This window comes from Phoxinus phoxinus (assembly GCF_949152265.1).
Source record: "Phoxinus phoxinus genome assembly, chromosome: 5".
Taxonomy (NCBI): Eukaryota; Metazoa; Chordata; class Actinopteri; order Cypriniformes; family Leuciscidae; genus Phoxinus; species Phoxinus phoxinus.
Window position 1 is genome coordinate 39,028,376 of NC_136880.1, and position 26,378 is coordinate 39,054,753.

At 37.6% G+C, this 26,378-nt stretch overlaps 1 protein-coding gene across 1 annotated transcript; it reads right to left on the minus strand.

Moving 5' to 3' along the window:
• Positions 1-319: 319 nt before the first annotated feature.
• On the minus strand, positions 320-25,937 carry ahrrb (aryl-hydrocarbon receptor repressor b). Its single transcript, XM_079612784.1, has 9 exons — positions 25,722-25,937; positions 25,435-25,556; positions 24,374-24,555; positions 7,257-7,354; positions 6,950-7,039; positions 3,966-4,071; positions 3,595-3,731; positions 3,211-3,395; positions 320-2,169 (listed from the first exon to the last, which is right to left on the minus strand). Exons 2-9 carry the CDS (start codon positions 25,494-25,496, stop codon positions 1,275-1,277), a joined length of 1,755 nt encoding a protein of 584 aa, XP_079468910.1. The 5' UTR covers positions 25,497-25,556; positions 25,722-25,937; the 3' UTR covers positions 320-1,274.
• Positions 25,938-26,378: the final 441 nt, after the last annotated feature.

Here is a 26,378-nt window from a genome sequence, read left to right on the forward strand (position 1 = left end):
GATGAGCAGACGGGTTAATTATTTTCATTTGTGTGATGTACCTTCTTCAATCTTCTGTGTTGTGCAATCTTCAATAGGTCCAATATATATTAGAAAGTTCTACATTTACCATTGATTCATTTGTTTCTAGGATCTGAAGAAAATCAAACTAAAATCTGAGAGAGATTCATTATTAATTAACTATTTTTAAATACAAACAGAAAAATATTTCAGTGGTTGCTGCACAACAACAGATACATTGCTATTAAATGATTAACAGAAGCTTTACGTACGTGTCAAAGTGTTGAAACTGAAGACAAACCACCACAATACAATGCTTGGATCAATAATGGTTTTACAGTTTATAGCAGATAAAGTAAATTTCCTCTTGGCTAGATATAAAGCATGTTTATCTACATCTCAAAATCTACATACTCAGTATGGTTAATTCAGAATAAATTGTGTAACAATTATTTTTAAACATATTACTCATTAATTCAGTATGACAATGACAACACATGCTGTACAAAACAAAGCTTCTTGAATGTAGCATAAAAAGAAACAAGTTTCCTTAGTAATGACTTTTTTTTTTTACACAAAAAAGATCAATATGAATTAATAATTCCATGAAGTAAAAGTAAATGCGTGTTTATGCACTTGAAGAAGAAAGTAAAAAAAAGAAAAAAGAAGTAAAAAAACCTAAAATGCAATTCTAAGATATTTTCACTATAGGGAAATTAACTTTATTTGTCTGTCCACTTTTCTTTTTTTTTACCTCATGAATATGACATACATGTAAATCCAAAATCTGTACCTAAAAGTGACACAATACAAAACATCTCTAAAACCTATCCGGAGACAACCTGAGTATTGTATTTGGTTTAACAGTCAGGCTAAATTATATAAAATAACTTTTCTAACTAGTTTTATATGTCCGGAGGGAAATACCAGTGCTTGCAAGGCAGAAAAAGAATAAGTTTAGGTATAAATACAATTCTGCTATAGAGCTGCTTTATTGTTGTCATGACATCTTTGATTTCTGGTGAGAAATCACAACATAATCCTTGGGTGTAGATTTTAAATGCAAAACATTATTTCAATGTAAGCCAATGGGAGATTTTCACATTTTAATCTTACATTTCTAACACACCAAAGACTGAAATTTTGACCGTTAAGCAATTCAGGCTGAATTAAAAGCACAAATTTGTGGATAAGAAAAGTAGAAAGAAGCTGATAGCGACACACCTTGCAAGCACTATAACTGACAAGTAATGTTGACGTGGTGGTCACAGAGTTCACTGCATGTAAACATAAGGGTTTGCTTTGTGTAGAATAGCATTCACAGTGGAAGTTGAAGTAATATTTTGTTGCACATGATGCCCTTGACTAACATCATGACACCAGGGTGGAGAGTCATCGGGTTCTCGTTTGATCGTGTGCAGCATGTTGCGACTCCTGAACTCGTAAGTCAGCCGGATATCATGCTGCATGTAGCTTTTATGATCTGTGGAGGCATTGGCGAACACATATGTGTCCCGACTGCCGATCGGCTGGTCAGAGTGATTCAGGTCTTTGTTCAGGACACACTTAAGAGGTCTGCTGACTCCCGCACACAGATACTTGTGCGCGTTGATGGCAGCTTTGCCATTTTGATATGGAGTACAGCAGTCGTGATATTCAGCCTCGGTTTTCACCGGTGCATATTCAGGGCGCCAGAGCGTCCCGTATGCGTTACACATGTTTTCAGAGTCGGAATCTTGTTCGGTCTTAATTGCCGCTTCAGGAAGCATATTATAACATTCATTCTGCATCATGCACCTTCTCTCCACCTTCCCCTCGATGCAATAACCTTCCACCTTCTGCAATTCTGTGTTGCAGCCATTTCGTAATTTTCCAGAATGGCTGTGTTTATAGAAGCTTCCAGGTATCAGGTAGTTTTCACTGGAGTCCGAGCGCAAGGCCACAGGACAGCGGGCGTCCCACGAGGCATCGACAGCCTGCAGCCTAGAGACGTCCAGAGTGGAAACACAGAAGTCGAGCGGCTCATCTTGGGGTTTGCAGCCCTCTCCTCTGTACTTTGTGTTGGCCAGGGCTGACCATGAACCATCATGACCCGATGTGTTTGTCCAGTTAACACGTAGCACGTCTTCACTGTCAAATGAGCCGCAGGAAACCCGTTGCCTTTTATCACTGAAGATAATAGAAGTTAAACGGATTAAAAGACAATTTCTCCACATATCTTTGTGTCCTTTACAAAGAAGTCTACCATGTTTTTGGATACTACTATGATTGAGTACTGTGTAAAAACCATAGTACATCAATATGGTAATCATACAGTACCATTGTACACTACCATCCAAAAGTTTTGGGTCGGTAAGATTTTTTAAATGTTTTTGAAAGAAGTCTTTACTTATTATAGTTAAAAAAAAAAAACAGTAAAATCAGTAATATTGTGAAATATTATTACAATTTAAAAGAAGGGGTTTCTATATGAATATATTTTATTCTGATGTAATTTATTCTTGTGATACAAAGCTGAATTTTCAGCATAATTTATCCACGCTTCGGTGTCACATGATCCTTCAGAAATCATTCTAATATGATTTGCGATCCAAGAACAATTTCTTATTGTTATCAATGTTGAAAACAGTTGTGCTACTTAATTTCTGTGTGGAAACCGTGATACTTTTTTCAGGATTAATTGATGAATAGGAAGTTCAATAGAACAGCATTTATTTAAAAAAAACTTTGCTGTCACTTTTCATATCTTTGCTGAATAAAAGCATTAATTTGACCCCCAAACTCTTGAATGGTAGTATATATATTAAAAGTACCATCTGTGACCTTTATTGCTTTTATACTATCACTACCCTGGCACGAAATTTACCCTATTTACTTTCTTACTGTGCACAATTCTTTACAAAAATGATCTTTCATCAAAATTGTATACTTTCATGTGGATAAAATATATATGTAATACCGTTTTAATTTAAACGAATGATTAATTCAGTTTTATGATTTTAATTTTATTCAAATAATTTTTCTGCATTAAAATGGTTTCAATTAAAAACAATTGAATGCAATTTAAATTGACTTATTGGGGAAATCTGACTAATTTAGATAGAAAAATACAAAAAAGTAAGAATAAAAAGCATAACATCCTTTTTTTTCATATTCATAATTCTATGCAAAAATGCAATGCATAGACAAGCAGACAGACAGAGTGTGTACCTGCTGCCAGAGCTTTTGTGTTTGCCCTTCATCATCATACTCTTCATCTTTAGCTCCGTGATGAAGGGCGGTACTAGAGGAACAGCCACACAGAACAGAGCAAGCTGGGGCGGCAGCAAAGATCCTGAGTCCGTCTTCCTCCTCTGACCCTGCAGGAACTTCAGGCTTCCCTGAAACTGCATGTTCTACAGGAGACAGGGCAAATCAGAGCGACACAGACTCACTGGATAGTGTGTATGGCAACATGTACATTTGGGAAGGTCTGAGGCCCCTAATTCGGCATGAAACAGAAGTTGCGATAGTCATTTCTTCTCTCTATGACGTACTTCCAAATGTGAAACGGCTTCTTGAACAAGAATTTTTTTTAGTGATTTCATGACTGACCAGGAAGCCGGAGGTGCTGTCCAGCAGGCATCGTACTCGAGCAACGAAGCACCGCGTAAGGAACGGAGACAGTTCAGGAGGAACACCGTCAGGCTCCTCAGCGCTATACAGATGACCCATCACAACATCCTCATGTACTAGAACACACACATTCACACAACACAGTTCAGAAACACATGACTCGGGTGTGTAACGACAGATGTATGAAGTGAAATATACTGTAGTCTCTCTTTAACATGCAATTGTAATGAGACAGCTGGAGCTTATAAGCTTCAAAATAGATGCAAAAGCAATATAAAAATGTTATAAAAATAGTCTTCTAAAGTCATATGCAATGAATTTTATAGGGTTAATGGTAATTATACACGCACCAGTATCTTGCTGGCCAGGGTTCATCGCCCAGTGGAGCTGCCTCTGAAACTCCTGTCGCTCGGCCACATGGACATAATCGAAGACCTTCTGATGCATCACGTCTGTCTGCCAGACAATCACACACACCAACACAAAACCAGAGTGTTTATTTCTTAAGCGTTTTAGCTCCCACATGTTGTGTGTTATTGGCTCCCGCATTGACCTGTACACTTGACCTGCGCATAGTTCTATGAGCCACACACAATGCAATGACCAAATGTCTCTCAGTCAACACCACAATTTCATATGGTCTAATTCAGTTTTATGTTAAACCACATTAGAAACATTACTCATCAAAATGTCCTTGTGGAGTCACTTCAACTGCTGGTAAAACATTCATACGCATTTTAGATTGTGAGGTTCCTGGCAGATAGTCGAATGTCTTCATAATTCATGCAATTATTCTTGTGCATTTGCTTCAGTTGCTATTAATAAGCAGTCAGATGCTAGAGCTGTGGCACAGAGAGTAAGAGCTGACATATTAAGTGCTCATAGGAACCTGTGTTTGAGTTCAACCTAGGTCATGTAGCCAGTAGCAGCCTTATATGTTTCACTTGAACAGAAGGGGTCTCCGTCCGTGCTCAAAAACGGGGGCTCGGGGCAAAAATGCCACCAAAATTAATACAAATCCCGACCCCCCCCCCAAAAAAAACAAGATATATGGGGCAAAAAAGTCCCTGTAAGACTTCGTTTTTAATATTTAAAAAAGGAAATAGAGCTCTGTTTTCCTGGATATCAGCACAATTGCAAATGTGATACCCTATTGATGCTATACAACAGTTCAAAAAACAAGAAGTGAATGTTAGGTAACAAATCCACAGTAGAGCCATTGTGCAACTCAGAGTAACTGAATGAGTCCACATTTTGAAGGAATCGTTTGACTGAATGACTCGCTCGTTGAGACAACGATTTGCCGCCACCTGGCAGTTTTAGTTTTGTAACCTTTTTTCTTTTGTATAATTGAATATATATATTTTTATTTATCATCATACCTGCGGACTAGCCTGGTAATACCAAACTCTGCTACTTCGCAAGTACAGAAGCGAAATTAAATTGAGCGGAAGTACGAAGTCTGACGTAGTCAGGCTACCTGCGGACCACCATGCTGCAAGACAGACTGTCCGCACTTAAAACACGACGTTATGAGATTGCTGGATGAGGATAAACTTATTATTATAGGATAAAAAAAAGCCAATTTCTAAACGTCAAAATCTGAGTACCGTTATGTGTTAAACATTTCCTCTTGATGTAGCCTATTCATATTCATATTCATATTGTACTAAACCATCTAACCAAATGTAATCCATGTTCTCTCAGTTTTATTTCTTTGCTCTCATGGTCTGGTCTTTACGCTGTTCAACGCTGAGGGGCTGAGAGAATGACGAAGATTGAATGTTGATTTTGGTTTTTGGATTGTAATGTGTGGATAGTGATAGATAGAATGCATTTATAAATATACTATTAAGAGTGAAATAGGAGTTAACGATGATTAATATAACAGATAATAAAGTAATTGCATACATGATTTTATTTTTTGGAGGGGGTGGTGATGGGGTACTGTTATAACTGTTATTCTCTGATAATTAAATTTGCACTCAGAATCTTCAAACTGCTTTCTCATGTATAATGTATGCTTGAAGCCACAAATCCTTTTCACAGCGCCATGTGTTTGTTGCGTGACACCAGGACTGCTTGCATGCGGATAGTCGTGTCTCTACACTGAAGAACAAAACAAAAGCCTTAAAATACCAGCCCACACAGCCATACACTCTGTTCATACACCATAAACTCTGCCTAAAATATTCAACCTTCCCTTTACTTTCCAGTGTGAGACATGCAAGGGGTTTTCAGCAGACTTTGATGACTAACCATCTCATGAGAAACTATCACAGTTTCAATGAGGATCCAATCAAGTTTCCTCCTTGGAAGAGAAGGTTTGTTTGCTGAAGAAGCCTGGCTCTTTGAAGGCTGTGAGAAAGTCTTAAATTAGCCAAGGACTGAAAAAACTTAACTATTTTTTACACATTCTGGTGGAGAAGGCCTATAACATGACATATTTCTGCACAGATGTTGTGCCTATTTCTTATGTAACCACACATGATTTTTGTTTAGATTTCTCTGATGATACAGGAATTTGATTTGAGAACTGTTTTTAAGTTAAAATGGGTAACTGGATTTCAATATTATTTTTGGGGATTGTCACGCATGAAAGCTAAATACACATCCTCCCTCCCTCTTAAATAATAAATCAATAAAATATTTTAAAAATATAAGAGCAGTAAATATTCACAGCAGGACGGAAATGGGGAAAAGGCAACATATTTCAATCTAACATATTTCATCAAAATAATATATTACTTAATATATTAATACAAATATATATAAAATAAAAAGTAAAAGGAATATATATATATATACTGGTGAAACTCGAAAAAATTTAATATGGTGCAAAAGTTCACTTACTCCTGTGATTCAACTAAAAAGGTGAAAATAATATATTATATAGACTCATTAAATGCAAAGTGAGATATTTCCATGTTATAATTTTGATGATTATGGCTTACAGCTTGAAAACCTTTTCACAATATTCTAATTTTGAATTTGGGGTTTTCATAAGCTGTAAGCCATAATCATCAAAATTATAACAAAGGCTTGAAATATCTCACTTTGCATGTAATGAGTCTATATAATATATTAGTTTCACCTTTTAAGATGAATCACTGAAATTAACTTTTGCACGATATTTTTCGAGTTTCACCTGTATGTGTATGTATATATATATATATATATATATATATATATATATATATATATCACACATATAAATATATAAAATAAATAAATAAACGTGAGCATCGGAACAAGTTACATGCTATTTTAGATCATAACCATTTCATTATTCGTGTATTTCTAGGATATAGGTTTTCATTTGATGGTTTATTACCTGATGAAATCCCAGGTAGTCAACGATGGTGGTAGATGCATAGAAAATAACACCATCTGAGCTCACGACCAGCGCAAATCCAGAGAGAGACTACAAGACACACACACACAAAAAAAACAGATTATTGTGGGAAATGTGTAAATATGGAATACGGTTAATGTGTTTGCACAATGTTAGTGACATGATTAAACCTATGACTTAAAGTCAGATTTTTTAGGCTTCAGAAGACAAGGCAATAAACAATTTCTTTGACAAACAATTTCTGAACTGTAATGAAGGATGTTTAGAGTAGAAATGGCTAACACACCTGTAGGAGAAGATCACTCTCTACAACACGAGGCAGAATCTCTTTCCGGAGCTCTGGGGTCGAGGCTTCACTGCTGGGATTTTCTTTCTCTTGGACCGCTATGAGGAACAAGAGCACACGAGATCGAGAACAATGGACACGCCACAGGGAAATTACATTTTAAAGTGATTTTTTTTTTAGCGTTTAAACAAAGATTGTTTATAGGAAACCCATTTTTGTCTCACAAATAAATAAAGCAAAGACAATCACTGCTTCATAAGAACAAATCCCACTGATCATTCTTTTTCATTAAGCAATCCATATTGGATGCGCTTTCCCAATTTCACAACTGGTTGAGACTGATTCAAAAGCAGTGAAAAAAAAGACTTTCTTGTGCCAACCCAAGTGCACTTTGTTAGCTGTGCTAATCAAAAATGAGCAAGATAAAAAAAAAAATCTTGAAATAATTCAGAATCGTTTTCTTCTTTAGTTATTTTTTGTGGGCACTTCATGCCAAACATAAGAACATCAAAGCAAAGAAGATAACAACAAACAGTCTGAGCTGTGATGTTTACACAACTCAAATATCATCATTCATTTATAAACCATTTCAGTCATATTCGACTCTTGGTGATTCTGTGGGCCATTTCTTGCCGTTCACGAGAGACTGTCCTTTTCTTGGCGATGATTGTTCAAACTGAAGGAAAGGAGAACTGGGGATCTTCTTGTGGGGGGCGACACTACTACCCACTGAACCACTGTGCTATTTTAAAGGTTCATAATTTTGTTTTGGAGGTCTCTTACAATAGATTTACATGCATCCAAGGTCAAAAAACACTTTAATTTTCATATAACATTCATTGCAGCATCATCTAATTTCTCTAATTGTCTGAAATGTCTAAACCCTTTCTTTCTGAAAGCCTACTGTGCTCTCATTGGTCAGATAACCCAGTTGTGATTGGTCTACTGCTAACAAAATTTTTCAGGAAAATAAATTCCATTACCATATCTGAATTTCAGCTCCGGATCTTCCTCAGAACTTGTATAAACAGTGATACGAAGAGTAACAAGTGTTAGTTTCACCATATCAATTCGAGTCTTCATCAAGGTTAGCAAAAAAAAAAAAAAAAAAAAAACGTAGCGCTGTAATACGCAGGGAAGGAGACCAGAGGCCATTTTTTAATGGATGTCATTGGAGGAGAGGCTACACTGAATAAACTGCTTTATTGGGGAAACGGCTTATTTAATGAATCGACAGCCCATCGGCTAATCTTGGTTCGATATATTTTTAGTTTACACCCCCCAAAAAAGTTCTGTTTTATTCAACTTCTTTCTTTTGGGAGACAATATCTCCATTTGTCATGCACGATGATCTTTGAAACTTTGCAGATCTTTTACATTGACATACAGTTATATTATACACTACATGAAAGGTGATATATGAAAAATAATAGCGCTACTTAAAAGGGATAGTTCACTCAAAAATAAAAATTATCACATAATTGACTCACCCTCAAGCCATCCTGGTGTAAATTACTTTCTTCTTTCAGCCAAACACTGGCTATATAAAAAATTATCCTGGCTCTTCCAAGCTTTATAATGGGAGTGAATAATATTTGGATAATTTTGAAGCCTAAAAAAGCACATCCATCCATGGATATTAATAGAACTCATATTGTGTTTGGCTAAAATAAGAAAGTTATATACACCAAGGATGGCTTGAGGGGGAGAAAATTATAGTATACTTTTCATTTTTGGGTGAACTTACCCTTTAAGAACAAGGATATGCAAAATATTCAAGATACTAAAATTGGTGTTGTGAAATGATCCCTGTTAATCATTTTCTGCAGGTCTGTGGTAAGAAAAACAGCGCAAATCAAAAAGGAAGGGACTGACGGCACGTGTAATGTTCAGAGTCCACTTCATGTATGTCTGACTATGCCAAATCTAAATATTTTATCATTCAAACACTCCACAAAAACCTGTGCTCACTAACATGAGGGAAATCGCCAGCATCTCTCCCTAAAGACTCATTCTCCATTCATTCACCATTCATTCACTTCACGTCTGCTGCCAAACAAGCTAAAATTTGCAGGTGGACGAGCTACTTTTCACAAAATGGCAGAAATGGCTTTTAAAAGCAGCCCATTTCACTGCTGGGATGTTTTGATGAGGGGATGGAAATAAAAAACAGATCTGCTCTTGACAATTGAGGTTAGATTTACGAGCAGATGTGTGTTTGTGTGCTAGCTATATTACACAGTAAAGAATGGACTCACTCTATAACCTTTTTCCCCTCTTTTAAATTGTTACTTGCTCAATGTCTCAAAAAAACTCATGATGTTTAAGCACAGCACAAGGGATAGTTCACAGGAAGAAAAAAAAAATCTGTCATAATTTAATCACTATCATGTCATAATTATTTTTGATGAATGTTTTAACTTTTATGTCTATGTAATGAAAGTTAATAGGGTCTTGACTCATTTGTGCATTGCTGGTTTCCAGAGCTCTGATGGACAGATAATTTTCACTGGAGTTCCTCTGAGGTCAGGCTCTGGTGCACTACAGTCACGCAAACCCTGCTATACACGCTCTTAAAGGGCCAGCGCTCAATTTATACATGAATGAAAACTGCCCAAGGAGACTGACTGAATGACAGTCTGTCTATCCATCCATCCATCTAATGCTCACTAAAACATTTCTTTGAACAAAAATACAGTAAAAACAGTAATATTGTAAAATATTACTACAATTTAAAATAACTTTTCTATCTCCTGTAACATTATGAACGTCTTTACTGTCACTTTTGATTAATTTAATGCACCCTTCCTTTCTGAATGTACGTTTTAATTGCTTTCCAAAAACAACAACAGCTTACTGACCCCAAACATTTGAACAGTTGTGTGTATCTATCTATCTATCTATCTATCTATCTATCTATCTATCTATCTATCTATCTATCTATCTATCTGTGTATCTATCTATCTGTGTATCTATCTATCTGTGTATCTATCTATCTATCTATCTATCTATCTATCTATCTATCTATCTATCTATCTATCTATCTGTGTATCTATCTATCTATCTATCTATCTATCTATCTATCTATCTATCTATCTATCTGTGTATCTATCTATCTATCTACCTACCTACCTACCTATCTGTGTATCTATCTATCTATCTATCTATCTATATGTGTATCTATCCATCTATCTATCTGTGTATCTATCTATTTGTGTATCTATCTATCTATCTATCTATCTATCTATCTATCTATCTATCTATCTATCTATCTGTGTATCTATCCATCTATCTATCTGTGTATCTATCTATCTGTGTATCTATCTATCTGTGTATCTATCTATCTATCTATCTATCTATCTATCTATCTATCTATCTATCTATCTATCTATCTATCTATCTGTGTATCTATCCATCTACCTATCTGTGTATCTATCTATCTGTGTATCAATCCATCTATCTATCTGTGTATCTATCTATCTTTCTGTGTGTGTGTGTATCTATCTATCTTTCTCTCTGTGTGTGTGTGTGTGTGTATCTATCTATCTTTCTGTGTGTGTATGTATCTATCTTTCTGTGTGTGTATCTATCTATCTTTCTGTGTGTATCTATCTATTTTTCTCTGTGTGTATCTATCTATCTATCTATCTATCTATCTATCTATCTATCTATCTGTATATATCTATCTGTGTCTCTATCTAATTCATTTAACTTGTTTTCCGGTCAATTAGTCACATGACACAAATATAACAGACACTGCAGAGGCACATGCATTCCAATGGGAGATTATTTCACATCACTAGCACTGACGACAATGGCTTTCCAACTGAACGTGGGTTAACCTTACCAAAGAGAGGTCAACTTGTGCCTTTTGTGAACTAATGGCCGTTGCGTGAGAGAACCCGTGTTTGGAAACAGTCTTCGCATGAGATCATGCTTTAGACTGCTGGCACACGGCTCTGTTTGCAGCATTATTCACAAAAGAGTCTGGCTTTACATGACTGTTATTATAAATTCTGTTTTATTGAGCATTGCATATCGATTGTAAATCTTTTCCAGGAATGCCAATCCCTAAATGGCATATATAATGAATAAAACAAAGCACAGCGAACTGAAAAACTTAATTTATTTAGTAGGCCTAAATGTTTTTAAACATCCCTGATAGTCGGTCTCCAAGCTGCATAACAGGAGTGAAAAACAGTTTAAGGGAAAGAGGGGGCTAAACGTGTGCAAGAAGAAAATAAAGAATTTGCTAAATGACTCACCATGTTATGCAGACATCATTGCAGTTGTAACGCAACAGAACAAGCTTAATGGCAAACTCCTCTATGACGTATCTGGGTCATTTTTACAAGTCGTTCGCACGACATCGTGTGCAGAGGAACTGCCTCCCGGTTGCCAACAAACAGGGTCCCCATTAATGTTCTTACTGGGAGGTTTTGATGTTGACAACTCTTCTTTTTTATGCTGCACTTTGGTGCAAACAAAGAGCTGTTTGAATGGTCAGGGTGACAATACATAAGGAATTAAACAATTCTTAATGGATCATGTGCACATGCAGCACAACGTAAACAAAGATAGATTTGAGGTATAAGATCAGGGAATTCTCATGCAAGGGAGGGGGAAATCCTCAATCCCATGCTAAAACAGATGTTCGGAGACTCACGCACATGATGCAGGACGCTTGGATCATTTATCAGCTTCTAGCACACATTCTCACATGATGAAAACAAACAGAGGAATGTTTCCAGGACAGAGACGCGAGATGGAATTTTCCTGATCTGCACGCAAGACGAATTTGCCAAGTAAGGTCTGGTGGCTGCCAAACGCCTGCACAACTGTGAAACTCTCTGGAAAAAATGTGAACATAATACTGGACGCTCTGTATGGAAGGACACCAGAGCAACATCATTCCCTCATGAAGAACAATCAGACCTGATGCTGTCATCCCTGTGTTCAACTCATGACCAATTCATCATGATATATTGATTAAAAAATACGAAAGAAAAATTACAAATGATTTCGCTTCCCTATACGCATATCAACAATGTCTCAAACTGTGCTCAGCCAAGATACTAAAATCTAAAAGTAAGATCTCAAAAACTCTAAATTTCCCATACAATTCTTCCAAGACAGAATAAGTTTATGATCTAAACACTACCATTCAAAAGTAAGACTCATTCAGCAAGGATGCATTAAATTGATGACAATAAAAAAAAAATTAAAGCTTCAAAATATTTATTATTTCAAGTATAAATATTAACTTTAATAAAAGTTTAATATTAACAAAATATTAAGCAGCACAACTGTTTTCAGCATTGATAATCAGAAATGTTGAAAATTCAGCTTTGATCACAGGAATAAATTACATTTTAAAATAGAAAGTTATTTTAAAATGTAATAATATTTCACAATATTACGTTTTTACTGTATTTTTTAATCAAATAAATGCAGCCTTAGTGAGCATAAAAGATTTAATTTTAAAACAGTGATTGTACTAACCAAACTTTTGACTGATAGTGTACATATCAGTTTTATAGCTCCATATTTATCATGCATGTCCATTTGTTGAGCCAAAGCACACAGAAGAAGAAAAAATTTGAGCAAAATTTGATATTTAATTAAAGTATTGAAAACTCTCATAAGCTATGGAAGAGCAACATGCAAGCAAAAAAAATGATTTGCACACTTGGAAACCAAACCATATTTTATAAATCATCCAAAAAATGCAGTCACATTATGCTCACATCATTATATAATGATACAATTTAGATTAGGATTACACCATTATATAATTTGAAACGACGAGGTGATGAGACATTTACAAATGAGAAGTAGAAAAACATGAACACATTTTACACAATATTTATTCAATCAACAACAACAACAAAAAATGCAAAGAAGATAAAAAAAGATGCAAGAATAAACTGTTTATTCATTGACAAAGCTGTACATGTTAGAACATGGCTTGGTCCATTACAGGAAAAACTGAAAATGTAAAAAGCATTCAATCCCGTGGTTGTCAAACGGCCACTAAAAGTGGATTGTGAATGATCTAAACAGAAGGATCAAAGCTGATCTGCATCTTCCCCCTCTTAGTGCTTTCCTCAGGACGGGGACTTTGCCAGGCTGCAGTCACGCAAACACTCCCATAGGATCCAGTGGAGCACTCGTTACCCATAACCCCCTTCACTTCAACATCCCACACACTCGCTTTCTCTCTCTGTGAATCTCAATTACTCCCTCATGTGCAGTTTAAGTTGTTATCCAACGCACTGCAACTAACATTCAAAGTAGATTAACATTTCTTGAAACAATATAGAACTTAAAATTGTGTTAAATATTTAAGCTCATAGACTCAAATTAAATGGCACTTCAATAAACACTGTCTTATTCATGACACTCAGCATGCATCTTGTTTTCTGGGGGGGGGGGGGGGGGGAGACACATAATACAGCCAGTCATCGTCCAAGCAGTGTAAAACAGCCATTGATGGTCATATGAATTTATGAAAGAAAATACCAATAACAATTCAGTACGTAAAAAAAAAGCACAAAAAAAACCTACCACAAACGTGTACTCATTTTAATTTATTTTTATAGACATATTGTGATGACGGGTACTAGGATGACGTCATCACTGCCAAAGTCATTACAAACTGTTTATGGGCTTATGTTTCTTTACATTTGTTATTTATGGTTTTGTGTTTGTTGACTATGGCATTAGGTCCCTTAGGTTCATTATTCTATAACATTAATTTATAATAAGTTTAAGATATGCTGTTTGAGTTGATTGCAGATAGGTGCACATATCAGCGGTCATCACAACATGTTATGTCTACTATAGTTTTCCTTTGTTTTTCTCATTAACCACACAGAGACAAGTTTGTAGTTATACGTTTTGGTATTTATTATTTCAAATCTGTAGTTATTGCCACATGGCAAACTGTTACCCCACATGTTGTCTACTCACCATTTCCTGTTCCTGTGACTCCTCAAAGGAGGGGGCGGGACCTCAGCTTTCCCTTTTCTTGTGTTGGGGCAAACCATCTCTAATAATAGGGAATGGGACTTAACCCTTGGTAATGTAGGCATGGGGAAATGCCTTATGGTGTTTACATGTAGTTTAAGTTGCTGAATGAGTTTATTTAAATTATTGTTGGAAGTTATTTTTGGAAGTTATTTTGCTACAAAGGTTTTTGTATTGATGCCCCTGCAGTTGGTACGGTCTTGAGTGTAATGAGCCTGTCCTAGGCTATATAAGACAGTCTAAACTGAACCTTGGGAGGTAAAGATGGGGTTATATTGCTGAATGTACTCCTGGAGATTATGCTGCCTGTAGCAATTTGTTTTTCCTTTGGTTGATACATCAAAGTTTGCACTGAGTTAAGTGTATATTTATTTTTGTTTAATTTTGTAATTTTTTTATTTTTATTTGAGACATCACTGTGAATATGTTCACCCCTTCTTATCCACTGGCATTTAATAAAAATCCTCTTTGGATGATGTCTGAGTCCTGAGCCTATCTACCACCTCCCCTTGACCTTCACGGGACACGTTATGACAAATGGTGGCAGCGGTCTTGTCCAGTGCAGTAGAAGGCTTCAGTAAACGTCAAGATGCCACCCAAGAGGCAGACTAATCAGAAAACAGTGGAGGAAGTTGACGATAATGCTGAGTCAATGCCTGACCAGGAGGGTATGGTGTCAGGGGCCACATCTTCACAGATGGCAGACTCAACAGGGGAGAAAATGGATCAGCTCAGAAAGACTGTGGAGAGCTTCGTGCAGTCACAGCATGCCAGAGAGTCGCATCTGGAAAAGGAAGCACAGCGGCAAGAACACCGGTGGCGCACTCTTCAACATCAGTTCGGGCAGTTGCAGACGGAGGTACAGAGAGAGCGGCAAGAGCGACAAACATTGGGAGGTGTGGCAGCTCGAGCCTTTTCCCCTTTGACTTCCTTAGACAATACAGCCCTTCCCACTCGTGTACTTCACAGACGGCGGAGCAATGAAGGAGAGAGTCAAGAAACAGCACCACCTGTAACCACGCAGGGAGTTGCTCCACCGCAATGGATGGGCTGGCAAGGCCCAAAGATGTTACCTCTTCAAGAGGATGATGACATTGAGCATTATTTAACAACCTTCGAGAGGATTGCTCAAGCCTGTAGATGGCCAGGTGAAGATTGGGCGTTGCATCTAGTGCCATTGCTGTCAGGCAAGGCAAGAGCAGCTTATGTTGCCATGGATATTGTTGACACTTTTGAGTATGCTAGAGTGAAAGAAGCAATCTTGGATAAATTTGAGATTAATGCAGAGACCTACAGGCGTCGTTTTAGGGCAAAGGCTCTACGACAAGAGGAGACTCCTAAAGAGCTGCAGGCAAGATTGAAAGACCTGTATGACAAATGGATAACACCCAGACAGCGAACCAAGCAGGAAATCGGAGAAATGATTGTGCTGGAACAGTTTCTGGCAGTGATTAACCCTGAAATCAGAACCTGGATTTGTGAGCACAACCCCACCTCTTCGAGACAAGCAGCTGAGCTGGCTGAGACTTTCATTGCTGCTAGACGGTCAACTTATCAGCTGGGTCACAGTCATGGCGGCGCCTACAGTATGACGGGTAAGTCTGGGAGGGGGTTCGGTAGTGGTCAACCTTATAGCGGCACTAAAGGCTTTAGTTCACAGACTCCCCAATCCAAATTTTATCCCAAAAGTTATCCACAGTCAGAAGGTCAATACAAAGAGAAGGCAGTGCTTATATGTCATGGATGTGGCCAGGCAGGGCACAAGAAGGCAGAATGTACGTTACAAAGAGTTAGTAATGCACGTCTTTGTTATATTCCCAGACCGTCTCAAATAGCAGTTGAAACGGGTCAGAATATTGACACAGTTGTTCCTGTGAAAATAGGAGGTAAGCAGTTTATGGCTTTGGTAGACACTGGATCTAGTCAGACGCTGGTGAGAGAGGAGTGTGTTGGAGATCTACAGATGTCCAGTCAGGGTAAGCTAAGGGTACGTTGTGTTCATGGAGACGAGAGAGAGTATGCTACTGTTGATTTGAAGATGGAGGTTGAGGGTCAACCCTACCTGTTGACAGTAGGCATTGTGGACCAAGCCCCTTATGCAGTTATTTTGGGTAGGGATGTGCCAGTACTTGTTGATTTATTGCAAAGGCAGACTGGTGTAGCAGAGGTTAGAGCAGTTACAAGGGCAAAGGCAAGACAGACAGAAGAGCAGAAACAAACTCTTAATTTGTTACCTTTTGCAGAGGAGCCCAAAGCTAAAAGGTCCAGAAGGGAGAAAAGGCAGGAAAAAGTCAGGGGAACGGTTATTGTAGAGCAACTCCCAGAACCTGACGGGAACGACTTTTATGACATCCCTCAGGATATAGTTGATTTGCAGAAGAAGGACGTTACACTTGAAGGTCTATTTCAGAAGGCTGGTAGATCACATTCAGGAAATAGATTTCAAGACAAAGAATTGTTTGTGTTGAAGGATAACATGTTGTACCGACAAACAGATAGTGGTGATCAGTTAGTTGTTCCAAAGTCGGTGAGGGCTAAAGTATTGCATTTGGGCCATTCCATTCCTTGGTCGGGACACCTAGGGCAACAGAAAACGCTGGCAAGAATTTCAAGCAGATTTTATTGGCCCCGGTTGTACATGGATGTGATTGACTTCTGTAAGTCATGCCCAGAGTGTCAGTTATCAGCTCCTGTTAAGAAAGGTGATAGAGCACCTCTGGTCAGCCTACCCGTAATTGATGTACCTTTCACGAGAGTAGCTATGGACATAGTAGGCCCTTTAGAGAGAAGTAGGTCAGGGAACCGGTACATTTTGGTCGTGTGCGATTATGCAACAAGGTATCCTGAAGCCTTTCCTCTTAAAAAGATTAAGACCAGGCAAATTGTGAATGCGCTTGTGCAATTGTTTTCACGGGTAGGGATACCTTCAGAAATCCTTACAGATCAAGGCACAAATTTCACTTCCAGACAGATAAGAGAAGTCTATTCACTGTTAGGTATACAGGCCATTAAGACCACTCCGTACCACCCCCAGACTGATGGCATGGTTGAACGGTTCAATCAAACTCTAAAGGCAATGCTTCGCAAGTTCGTATCTGAGACAGGCTCAGACTGGGATCAGTGGCTTCCATATCTCCTCTTTGCTTATAGAGAGGTTCCCCAGGCCTCAACAGGTTATTCTCCATTTGAGTTGCTCTATGGTCGCCAGGTACGTGGACCGCTGGACATCCTGAAGGAGGCCTGGGAGGGAGGCAAAGCAAGGGAACAGGTGAATGTGGTTTCATATGTCTTGAGAATGAGAGAGAAAATGGACTCTATGGCAGAATTGGTCAATACCAATATGGCCAAGGCACAGCAACATCAGAAGTCATGGTATGACCAGTCATCCAGGAAAAGAACTTTGACCCCTGGCCAAAAAGTGTTACTGCTCCTCCCAACGTCAGACAGTGGACTGCTCGCCAAGTGGCAGGGCCCTTATGAGATATTGAGGAAGATGGGTCCTGTCAATTACGAACTATACCTGCCTGAACGGCGGAAAAAGAAGCAAGTCTTTCACATCAACTTGCTGAAACCCTGGCAAGAAAGACTAGGGCCGCTATCAGACCAGCTGTTTGCACGGAAGATCGACGAGGAGGAAGAGTCCAAAGAGCAATATTTCCCTACAGCTGTGAATTCTCCTGTCTTCCCTGATTTGAGTCACCTGACATCAGAGCAGCAGGAAAACCTCCAATCACGGGTTCCAGCGGGCCTATTCAGTGATAGACCAGGCAGGACAGAGGTGATGCAGCATGACATCCACCTGCTATCACAGGGTCCAGTCCGACAGACTTGCTGTAGGGTTCCTGCAAGACTCATACCCGAATTAAAGAATGAAGTAAAGGTAATGCTGGAGATGGGGGTGATCGAGCCTTCCAGGAGTGAGTGGTGCAGCCCAGTCGTCTTGGTGCCGAAAAAGGATGGCACATTAAGATTTTGTGTAGATTTCTCCAAGATGAACGCTATTTCTGCCTTTGACCCCTACCCCATGCCAAGGGTTGACGAACTCATAGAGCGTTTGGGTAAAGCCAAATATTTGAGCACACTGGACTTATGTAAGGGTTATTGGCAGATTCCTTTGACTGACACTTCCAAGGAGCTAACTGCTTTCAGAGTCCCAAGTGGGCTCTATCATTTTAGGGTCATGCCGTTCGGCCTTCATGGGGCCGCAGCAACTTTCCAGAGGACTATGGACTGTGTACTGAGAGGTACTGAGGACTTTGCAGCAGCCTACATTGATGATGTGGTTGTTTACAGCTCATCATGGGAAGACCATCTGGAGCACCTGTCAACTGTATTTGCCAGAATTCATGATGCTGGGCTGGTGGTTAACGCCACTAAATGTCATCTGGCAAAGCCTGAAGTGTCTTATTTGGGATATGTGCTGGGGGGTGGGGTAATTAAACCTCAAGTGGACAAAGTGGAGGCGGTGCGTTCTTGCCCACCTCCAACAACCAAAAAGCGGGTGAGGTCCTTTTTAGGTCTGGTGGGCTGGTACAGACGTTTCATTCCTAATTTTTCCACCCGAGCAGTTGTGCTCACTAATCTCACTCAGAAGGCCAGCCCCCAAAAGGTTGTGTGGACACCTGAGTGTGAAACAGCCTTTCAAGATCTTAAGGGCTGTTTGTGTCAGGGGCCAGTGTTGCAGAGCCCCAACTTTGACCTTCCTTTCACAGTGCAGACGGATGCATCGGGAGTAGGTCTAGGAGCTGTCCTGTTGCAAGGTGACAGTGAAAATCGAAGGCCGGTGCAGTATATTAGCCGGAAATTGTTCCCCCGTGAGGTCAGATATTCTACGGTGGAGAAGGAGGCACTGGCTATTAAGTGGGCATTGGATACTCTGAAGTATTATCTCATTGGTAAAGATTTTACCTTAGAGACTGATCATCGGGCCTTACAATGGCTCCACAGGATGAAAGACAGTAATGCTCGCATTACCCGCTGGTTCCTCTCCCTGCAACCTTTTAAATTTCAAGTGAAATACAGGGCTGGAGCTCAGAATGTTGTTGCGGACTTTCTGTCCCGTCACTATGATGAGTGACGGGCTTAAGGGGTGGGGTGTGTGATGACGGGTACTAGGATGACGTCATCACTGCCAAAGTCATTACAAACTGTTTATGGGCTTATGTTTCTTTACATTTGTTATTTATGGTTTTGTGTTTGTTGACTATGGCATTAGGTCCCTTAGGTTCATTATTCTATAACATTAATTTATAATAAGTTTAAGATATGCTGTTTGAGTTGATTGCAGATAGGTGCACATATCAGCGGTCATCACAACATGTTATGTCTACTATAGTTTTCCTTTGTTTTTCTCATTAACCACACAGAGACAAGTTTGTAGTTATACGTTTTGGTATTTATTATTTCAAATCTGTAGTTATTGCCACATGGCAAACTGTTACCCCACATGTTGTCTACTCACCATTTCCTGTTCCTGTGACTCCTCAAAGGAGGGGGCGGGACCTCAGCTTTCCCTTTTCTTGTGTTGGGGCAAACCATCTCTAATAATAGGGAATGGGACTTAACCCTTGGTAATGTAGGCATGGGGAAATGCCTTATGGTGTTTACATGTAGTTTAAGTTGCTGAATGAGTTTATTTAAATTATTGTTGGAAGTTATTTTTGGAAGTTATTTTGCTACAAAGGTTTTTGTATTGATGCCCCTGCAGTTGGTACGGTCTTGAGTGTAATGAGCCTGTCCTAGGCTATATAAGACAGTCTAAACTGAACCTTGGGAGGTAAAGATGGGGTTATATTGCTGAATGTACTCCTGGAGATTATGCTGCCTGTAGCAATTTGTTTTTCCTTTGGTTGATACATCAAAGTTTGCACTGAGTTAAGTGTATATTTATTTTTGTTTAATTTTGTAATTTTTTTATTTTTATTTGAGACATCACTGTGAATATGTTCACCCCTTCTTATCCACTGGCATTTAATAAAAATCCTCTTTGGATGATGTCTGAGTCCTGAGCCTATCTACCACCTCCCCTTGACCTTCACGGGACACGTTATGACACATATATATAGATATACCTTTTTAATAATTCTACCAAAAAAAAATTAATTCATGTTTCAAACACCCCTAAAAAAATGTATCATAAGGTTTGCAATGACATGCATTTAAATTGTGTTAACTATTCCTTTATATATTAAAAAGTATAAAGTTTATAGAAAAAAAAAACCCAGCTCCATACACACAGCACATCTACAGCTGAACTTAAAATTGAAACAATTTTGAATGGAGGATGTTTGTTAAGAGGTTTATGAATTAGCTGCATCTTATTTACATGATTTTTTAATAGTGCACATTTTTGTAACTATCCAGCTCATGATACAATGATCATCATTAGTCTCATTATCATTAGGCATTAGTGTATGCAGCTCTCAATCAGGAGCCTCTGTGCGCCGGTTGCGAGCACATGTGTGTCTAATGCAGTGTTGGCAGTAACAAGAAGCTGCTGGAACTGGAAACAGACACATTGCATGTGGCCAATCTTTGCTATCATTAAACACTTCCCAACTCTTAGCGACTTCACCTTGACAAAATTAAGAACGAACATAAAAAAGGAACAAGATCCTATGCCCATGTTTTAATTAAAATGATGCAAGACAAGTTATACAGTTTGAGCAATAACGGTCATATTAGCAAGCACTTAATGAGCATTTGCAATACATTAATTCATCCTGAAAGTTTGTAGGATCCGTTTACACCCTGGAAATGTGTTTGAATTCACCTGGCAGTGTGACAATCATGATTTGATTATAATTGTATGGAACAAGCCTCTAAAAATGGTGTTGGACCCACAAAGGGTTTCCTGCTGTGTTTTAAGACTTGTGGTGGAGAAAGAAAACACAATGTGTCTGGACCAGACACAGCCCCAGCCACGCAAAACCAATCTGCACAGTTACTCACGAGACAGACACAAGCCGAGAGGAGACAAATTATAAGAAACTTCAATTCACGTACAGTACAGCATTAAAGGAATAATTCACCTAGAATTGACCATTTCCAAATGTGCATTTCATTTCTTTCTTCCATGGAAAAGTAGATATTTTGTTGAATAATGTTGAGGAATTTTCAAGAATTGACTTATATGGATGAGAAAAAGTATTTTATTATTATTATATATTTTTTTATATCTCCTAAAGAAAGAAAGACATATACCGGTATGATTAACATGAAAATTAGCTCTTTTTTATGACAGAATAATAATATATTGTAGAGCTATGAAAGTAGCAGCTCTTGATTCTTTGGTCTTGGAAGAATTTGATGAGAAATATTTGAGCTCATGTTGAAATCTCTGACTTGAATCTCATTGCAGTCTTGGAGAAACAACTGAAATATGGGGAGGGGGGGGGGGGGGATTTTTCTTTCCTAAAGACACCACCCAACTCAAAGAATAGGGAAGTGTCGGATATATATGAGGTTTGTTAGAGGATTCATATCATAAATGGCTGTCGATTAAATAAATCCTTTCTACCTTTAGTTTTGCAAAGCAATGTCTTCAACTTGACAGTTTTCTCCCATGTAACAATGAAAACTTTTCCTTTGATGACATTCCGATTCACATTTTAATTTCCAATCTGACTAGAATTTCTGACATATTTCTACACTGTCAAAGGCCTTGGCTATAATTTATGGCTTGAAAGAAGGTGACGGAAAATGAGAGCAGACCCAAAAAAATGCAAATGGCCTTGAGAAGATGAATTTGTTCAAATGCCAATGTTTGAACATAATACACACATCAATCTTATTTGACCTGAAAGAACAAGGTTGGCACAAACCGAGATCCGTGAATGATGGTTCATGTTTTTCAGGGTCGGATCATGCATTATAAATGACTGGAGTTATGACAGTTATGACTTTCACTATCTAAAGTAGGTTCAGTGAAATCTATCCAAAATCCCAAATACAAAAACCATGTGTAAATGCCCCTAGAAATATACGCATTTAAATGCAGATTCCACTTATTGAGAACAACAAATTACCAGAGCGGAGGAGAAACTAAATATAAAAAGACTAGTTAGTTTACAAGACAATTAATATTCACTAATGTTATCAATTTAATGGCACTGACATTGTTCTAATTGGATTAGAACTAATTTGAATTAAAGGTTAAATTTACAGTAAAATACTGCCAGATGTGGTTGCCAGAAATTTACAGTATAAAATACGGTAGCAACATATTAGGTTTTACAGACTTAACTTAAAATTGACAGTAATAAACCGTATTTCATTATCTGATATAATGTTAATTTACCTACCTATTGAAGTATTAATATCTGTTTTATACCATTGTAATACACTGACAAGCAACAATCATAGCAGTGATGAGTCACATGATCAATCAAAGCTCATCACAAGCAGCTCTTCCACAAGAAAGTTAATACTAATAAATAGACGCTGCAGTGTCATTCACACAAACATTAAACACCATCATGGTAACACACATGAAATTTAAAAAATGCAATAAACATTAATTTAACAACATTAAATGTACAATAAAAACCTAATGTACATAACCGATTAGAAAAAAACTAAAAATACATCTTTATTTAAATACATCAAATGTGAAGTGTCACGCAGGGAATTGTGGGAATGTCAATTTGCGGTTTTTCACTGTAAATTATACAATGAGTTGTTCTTTTTCACTTTCAAAAACGGTATTTTTCAGTAAAATTACATTAAATGTACCATTAGATCTATCACAGTTATTTAGTAAGGAAACTTTGTGTTAACCAATTAATAGTTTTTCACTGTAGCATTTTTACAGTCTTTTACCGTTAAAATCACAATAATTTTTTACAGCCACCAACCTTGCAAAATTATTCATTTTACAACACCAACACTTATTTTCCCGTTTATCAATGTGACGCTTGAAACAATATTGTATGAAACTATATAAATAACTTGACTTGCTTTGCAAACTGGTTTCAAAAAAGCTTCCCAAACATTGCATATGATGCTGGGCCCACATCTTTCCATTCTTTAAGTTGATAAAGATCACTTTTTTTTTTTATTCCTCTCCATTACTTTATAATCTCAAATACATTTGAGAGATGCCCACCTGCCAGCACAAACCCCAAAGGCTGCCAGCAACACTGATCCGTTTGGACACTCAGGCAACAAAACACGGTCACAACAAACACGGTCACAACAAACAGCGTGTGAGTGCAAGAGGGCAATTTCTACATTACACTGAGCGCTCATACACACAGCTACACATGGACCTGTTCTTATGAAGCACCTCCTGAAATAAGTCCCATAGCAAACACTATTTTAACAGCAGAAGAATTGCATTTCTACTCACCAGGATGTTTGGTCAGCATCGCCACAAACTACAATAAACATCTGTATTTAAGGTGAACTAATTCCTAAAGTTGTACTTTAGTTGTTTAAATAATTTAACATGAAATCTAAGAATATCTAAGAAAACAGTCTCTATCAGTCGATCTACGAACGCATATAGAATCTCATATGGTCTCGTTCACATCTCACCAGTTGGATCGGCGTTCGCAGATCGACTGCCTTTGACTGTTTTTCAAAGATGGCTTCTGCCTGTATACGCGAAGTTGACTGTATGTATAAAATATCTTCTTATTAAACTGTCTGGACACAGACAAAGTTCTCAATGCTTCGGTTTGAAGGTAGGGACCCTCATTATGCTACCGTGTTAGTGTGGGGCTATTTTGAGCCTTGTTAGTGGTATTAACAAGCGATTTTTATTTGTCATTACTCTATGCCCAATATACTAGCGTTATACTAGCGTTATAGGCTAAACTGTGTTTAGAGATAAAACTATTTACATTCGATAATCATGAAAACAAATCTCAGATAACGATTGACTAGGTAACTGTGTAATTAGACCAAAGGTTCATTTTGCGCTGGAGTTCTCCTTTAAGTGAAACACTAATATGAAGATGTTTGGGTCAAATCAGGTCACTTAACCAATACCAACTAAGTTTAATTTATTTTAAAGCATTCTAATCATTTTTGGGGGCCGATGTATGATGCGAGTATGATGTAGAAATTGAACTTCCCTTTCTTACCTTGAAAGAAGCTCTTCACTCGCAGGAAGCTGACGCTGAGTCTCAGCACTGAGAGTTTGTCCAGTTTGGAGATGACCTCTGCACTGAAGGGCAGCAGACTCGCCAGGCGGTCCAGTTCTGCGTTCAGGCGGTCACGGTGACGCTTGGACGGGTTTGATTTTTGACCTGCTTTCTCTGCTTTCCTGATGACACAAACTATCATTTAATAACGTCACATTTCAAACCTGTGTGGCATCCACACCATTAAATGGCACAGAAATTCATCCACCACATTTACAAACAGCATGATACACTGATGTATTTATTTATGTGAACATGACATAACACTAAACAAATGAATAATAATGCTTCAATAATTAATAACACATTTATTATGAATATATGTGAACATGACATAACATTAAACACATGAATAATGCTTCAATAATTAACACATTATTAATATCGACTTTCTATCATTGTTTTTGTTATTTGTTTTGATACTGTCAATAAAACAGTCATGTAAATAAAGTTTACATCATTTTTTTTTATGTTAGTTAATAAAAATACAGTTCATTGTTTGATCACAGTGCATGAACTAATGTTAACAAATACAACATTTTATTTCCATAATGTAGCCTATTAGTAAATGTTGAAATTAACATTAAGATTAATAAATGCTGTTGTTCATGTTAACTGTAAAAGTAAAGTGATGCTAACTAATAAAACCTTATTGTAAAGTGTTACCTGAACATGAAACATTAAATTATTATATTATTATAACCACCACTATACTACTACTAATAATAACAATATACACATAATCAGTGACACCTTTTTCTTGTTTTGATATGTATTGACAGTTTGTCAATAAATAAATAAAAGCATGTCAAGAAAGAGCCAAAAAAAGGTACAAGAAACGACATTAAATAAAACAATTAGGCTAAAACTACTACTAATAATAATATTATTAATGTAAATATTTATTATCATTAGTGACGTATTTTACTCGCGTTGTTTTTAAAACTTTTTATTGATGGTTTGTCAATACAACAATTCCAGTAAAATGATAAATACTCAACTGTTTCTGAACAGGTTTTCTCCGTTTCCTTCCAGCATACAGACAGTCTCCGGGTGGAATCATTGTTCACTTGTCCAAAGATGTCAACACTGAAAGCGAGCCTTTTTACTTTCTGGCAAACAGCTTTAAACATGTGGGAAAAGCAGAAAGGAACAGAATAAGGAGGCGTGGGAGTGTATAACAAATATAGAGACACAATAAAAGCGGATATGAACACCTCACAGAAAATATAGATTGACAAGTCATATAACAGTTACCAAAAGGCGAACATATGAAGTAAAAACTCACCAAAATCCACATACAGCCGAAGATTGAAATTACGTAGACTATTTGAAACGAAGACAAATCATCCTGAATGTGAATAGGTGGAATAAACTCTTGACATGACGGCGACATAACGCGAGCACTGATGTTTTATACCCGCTCTCGTGCGGCGCGTCATTCAGGTGGAGAATCTCCGCGCGCGAATATCCTCCTCACGCGAGCGTTTACGCACGCACGCACACTGTCAGCGACGCGAACACTAAACTCGTTCTGCTGAACTGAACCAGCAAATCTGCACAGCAAATACATCACTGTGGACAGAGAAACGCATTATTAAATGTATAATATGATTTTAAAACTGTCGAAAAGTTTCAGAGAGCTGTTTTTAATATAGACCAAAATACGGAATATTTTTTATTTTTCATTCAAAATGTATACAATTCAAATTATTTACGACCCTCGTGTGTGCATCGTTTATGTATAACTTTGATACACTTTTAAAATGCACGGAAAGTATGAAGTGCATTTGAATGTCTGTGTGCACATTTAAGGATTCTGCATTCACAATGTACATTTTCTTAAACTCAAGCTTGAAATTAGCTGGGTTTTTTTTTTTATGATTTCAATAAAGATAACCAGTAAAATATGTGTCAGTGAACCAAATAAAACAGGTCAGCAAAT

What these genes read in the sequence shown, in the direction of transcription:
- ahrrb (XM_079612784.1), bottom strand. Translation starts at nt 25,496, where the DNA reads ATGATTCCACCCGGAGACTGTCTGTATGCTGGAAGGAAACGGAGAAAA. An exon ending in AGAAAACCTGTTCAGAAACA is followed by an intron (nt 24,556 to 25,434) that starts GTTGAGTATTTA and finishes TTGTGTCATCAG; the next exon opens with GAAAGCAGAGAAAGCAGGTC. An exon ending in ACAGCACCTCCGGCTTCCTG is followed by an intron (nt 3,396 to 3,594) that starts GTCAGTCATGAA and finishes TGTCTCCTGTAG; the next exon opens with AACATGCAGTTTCAGGGAAG.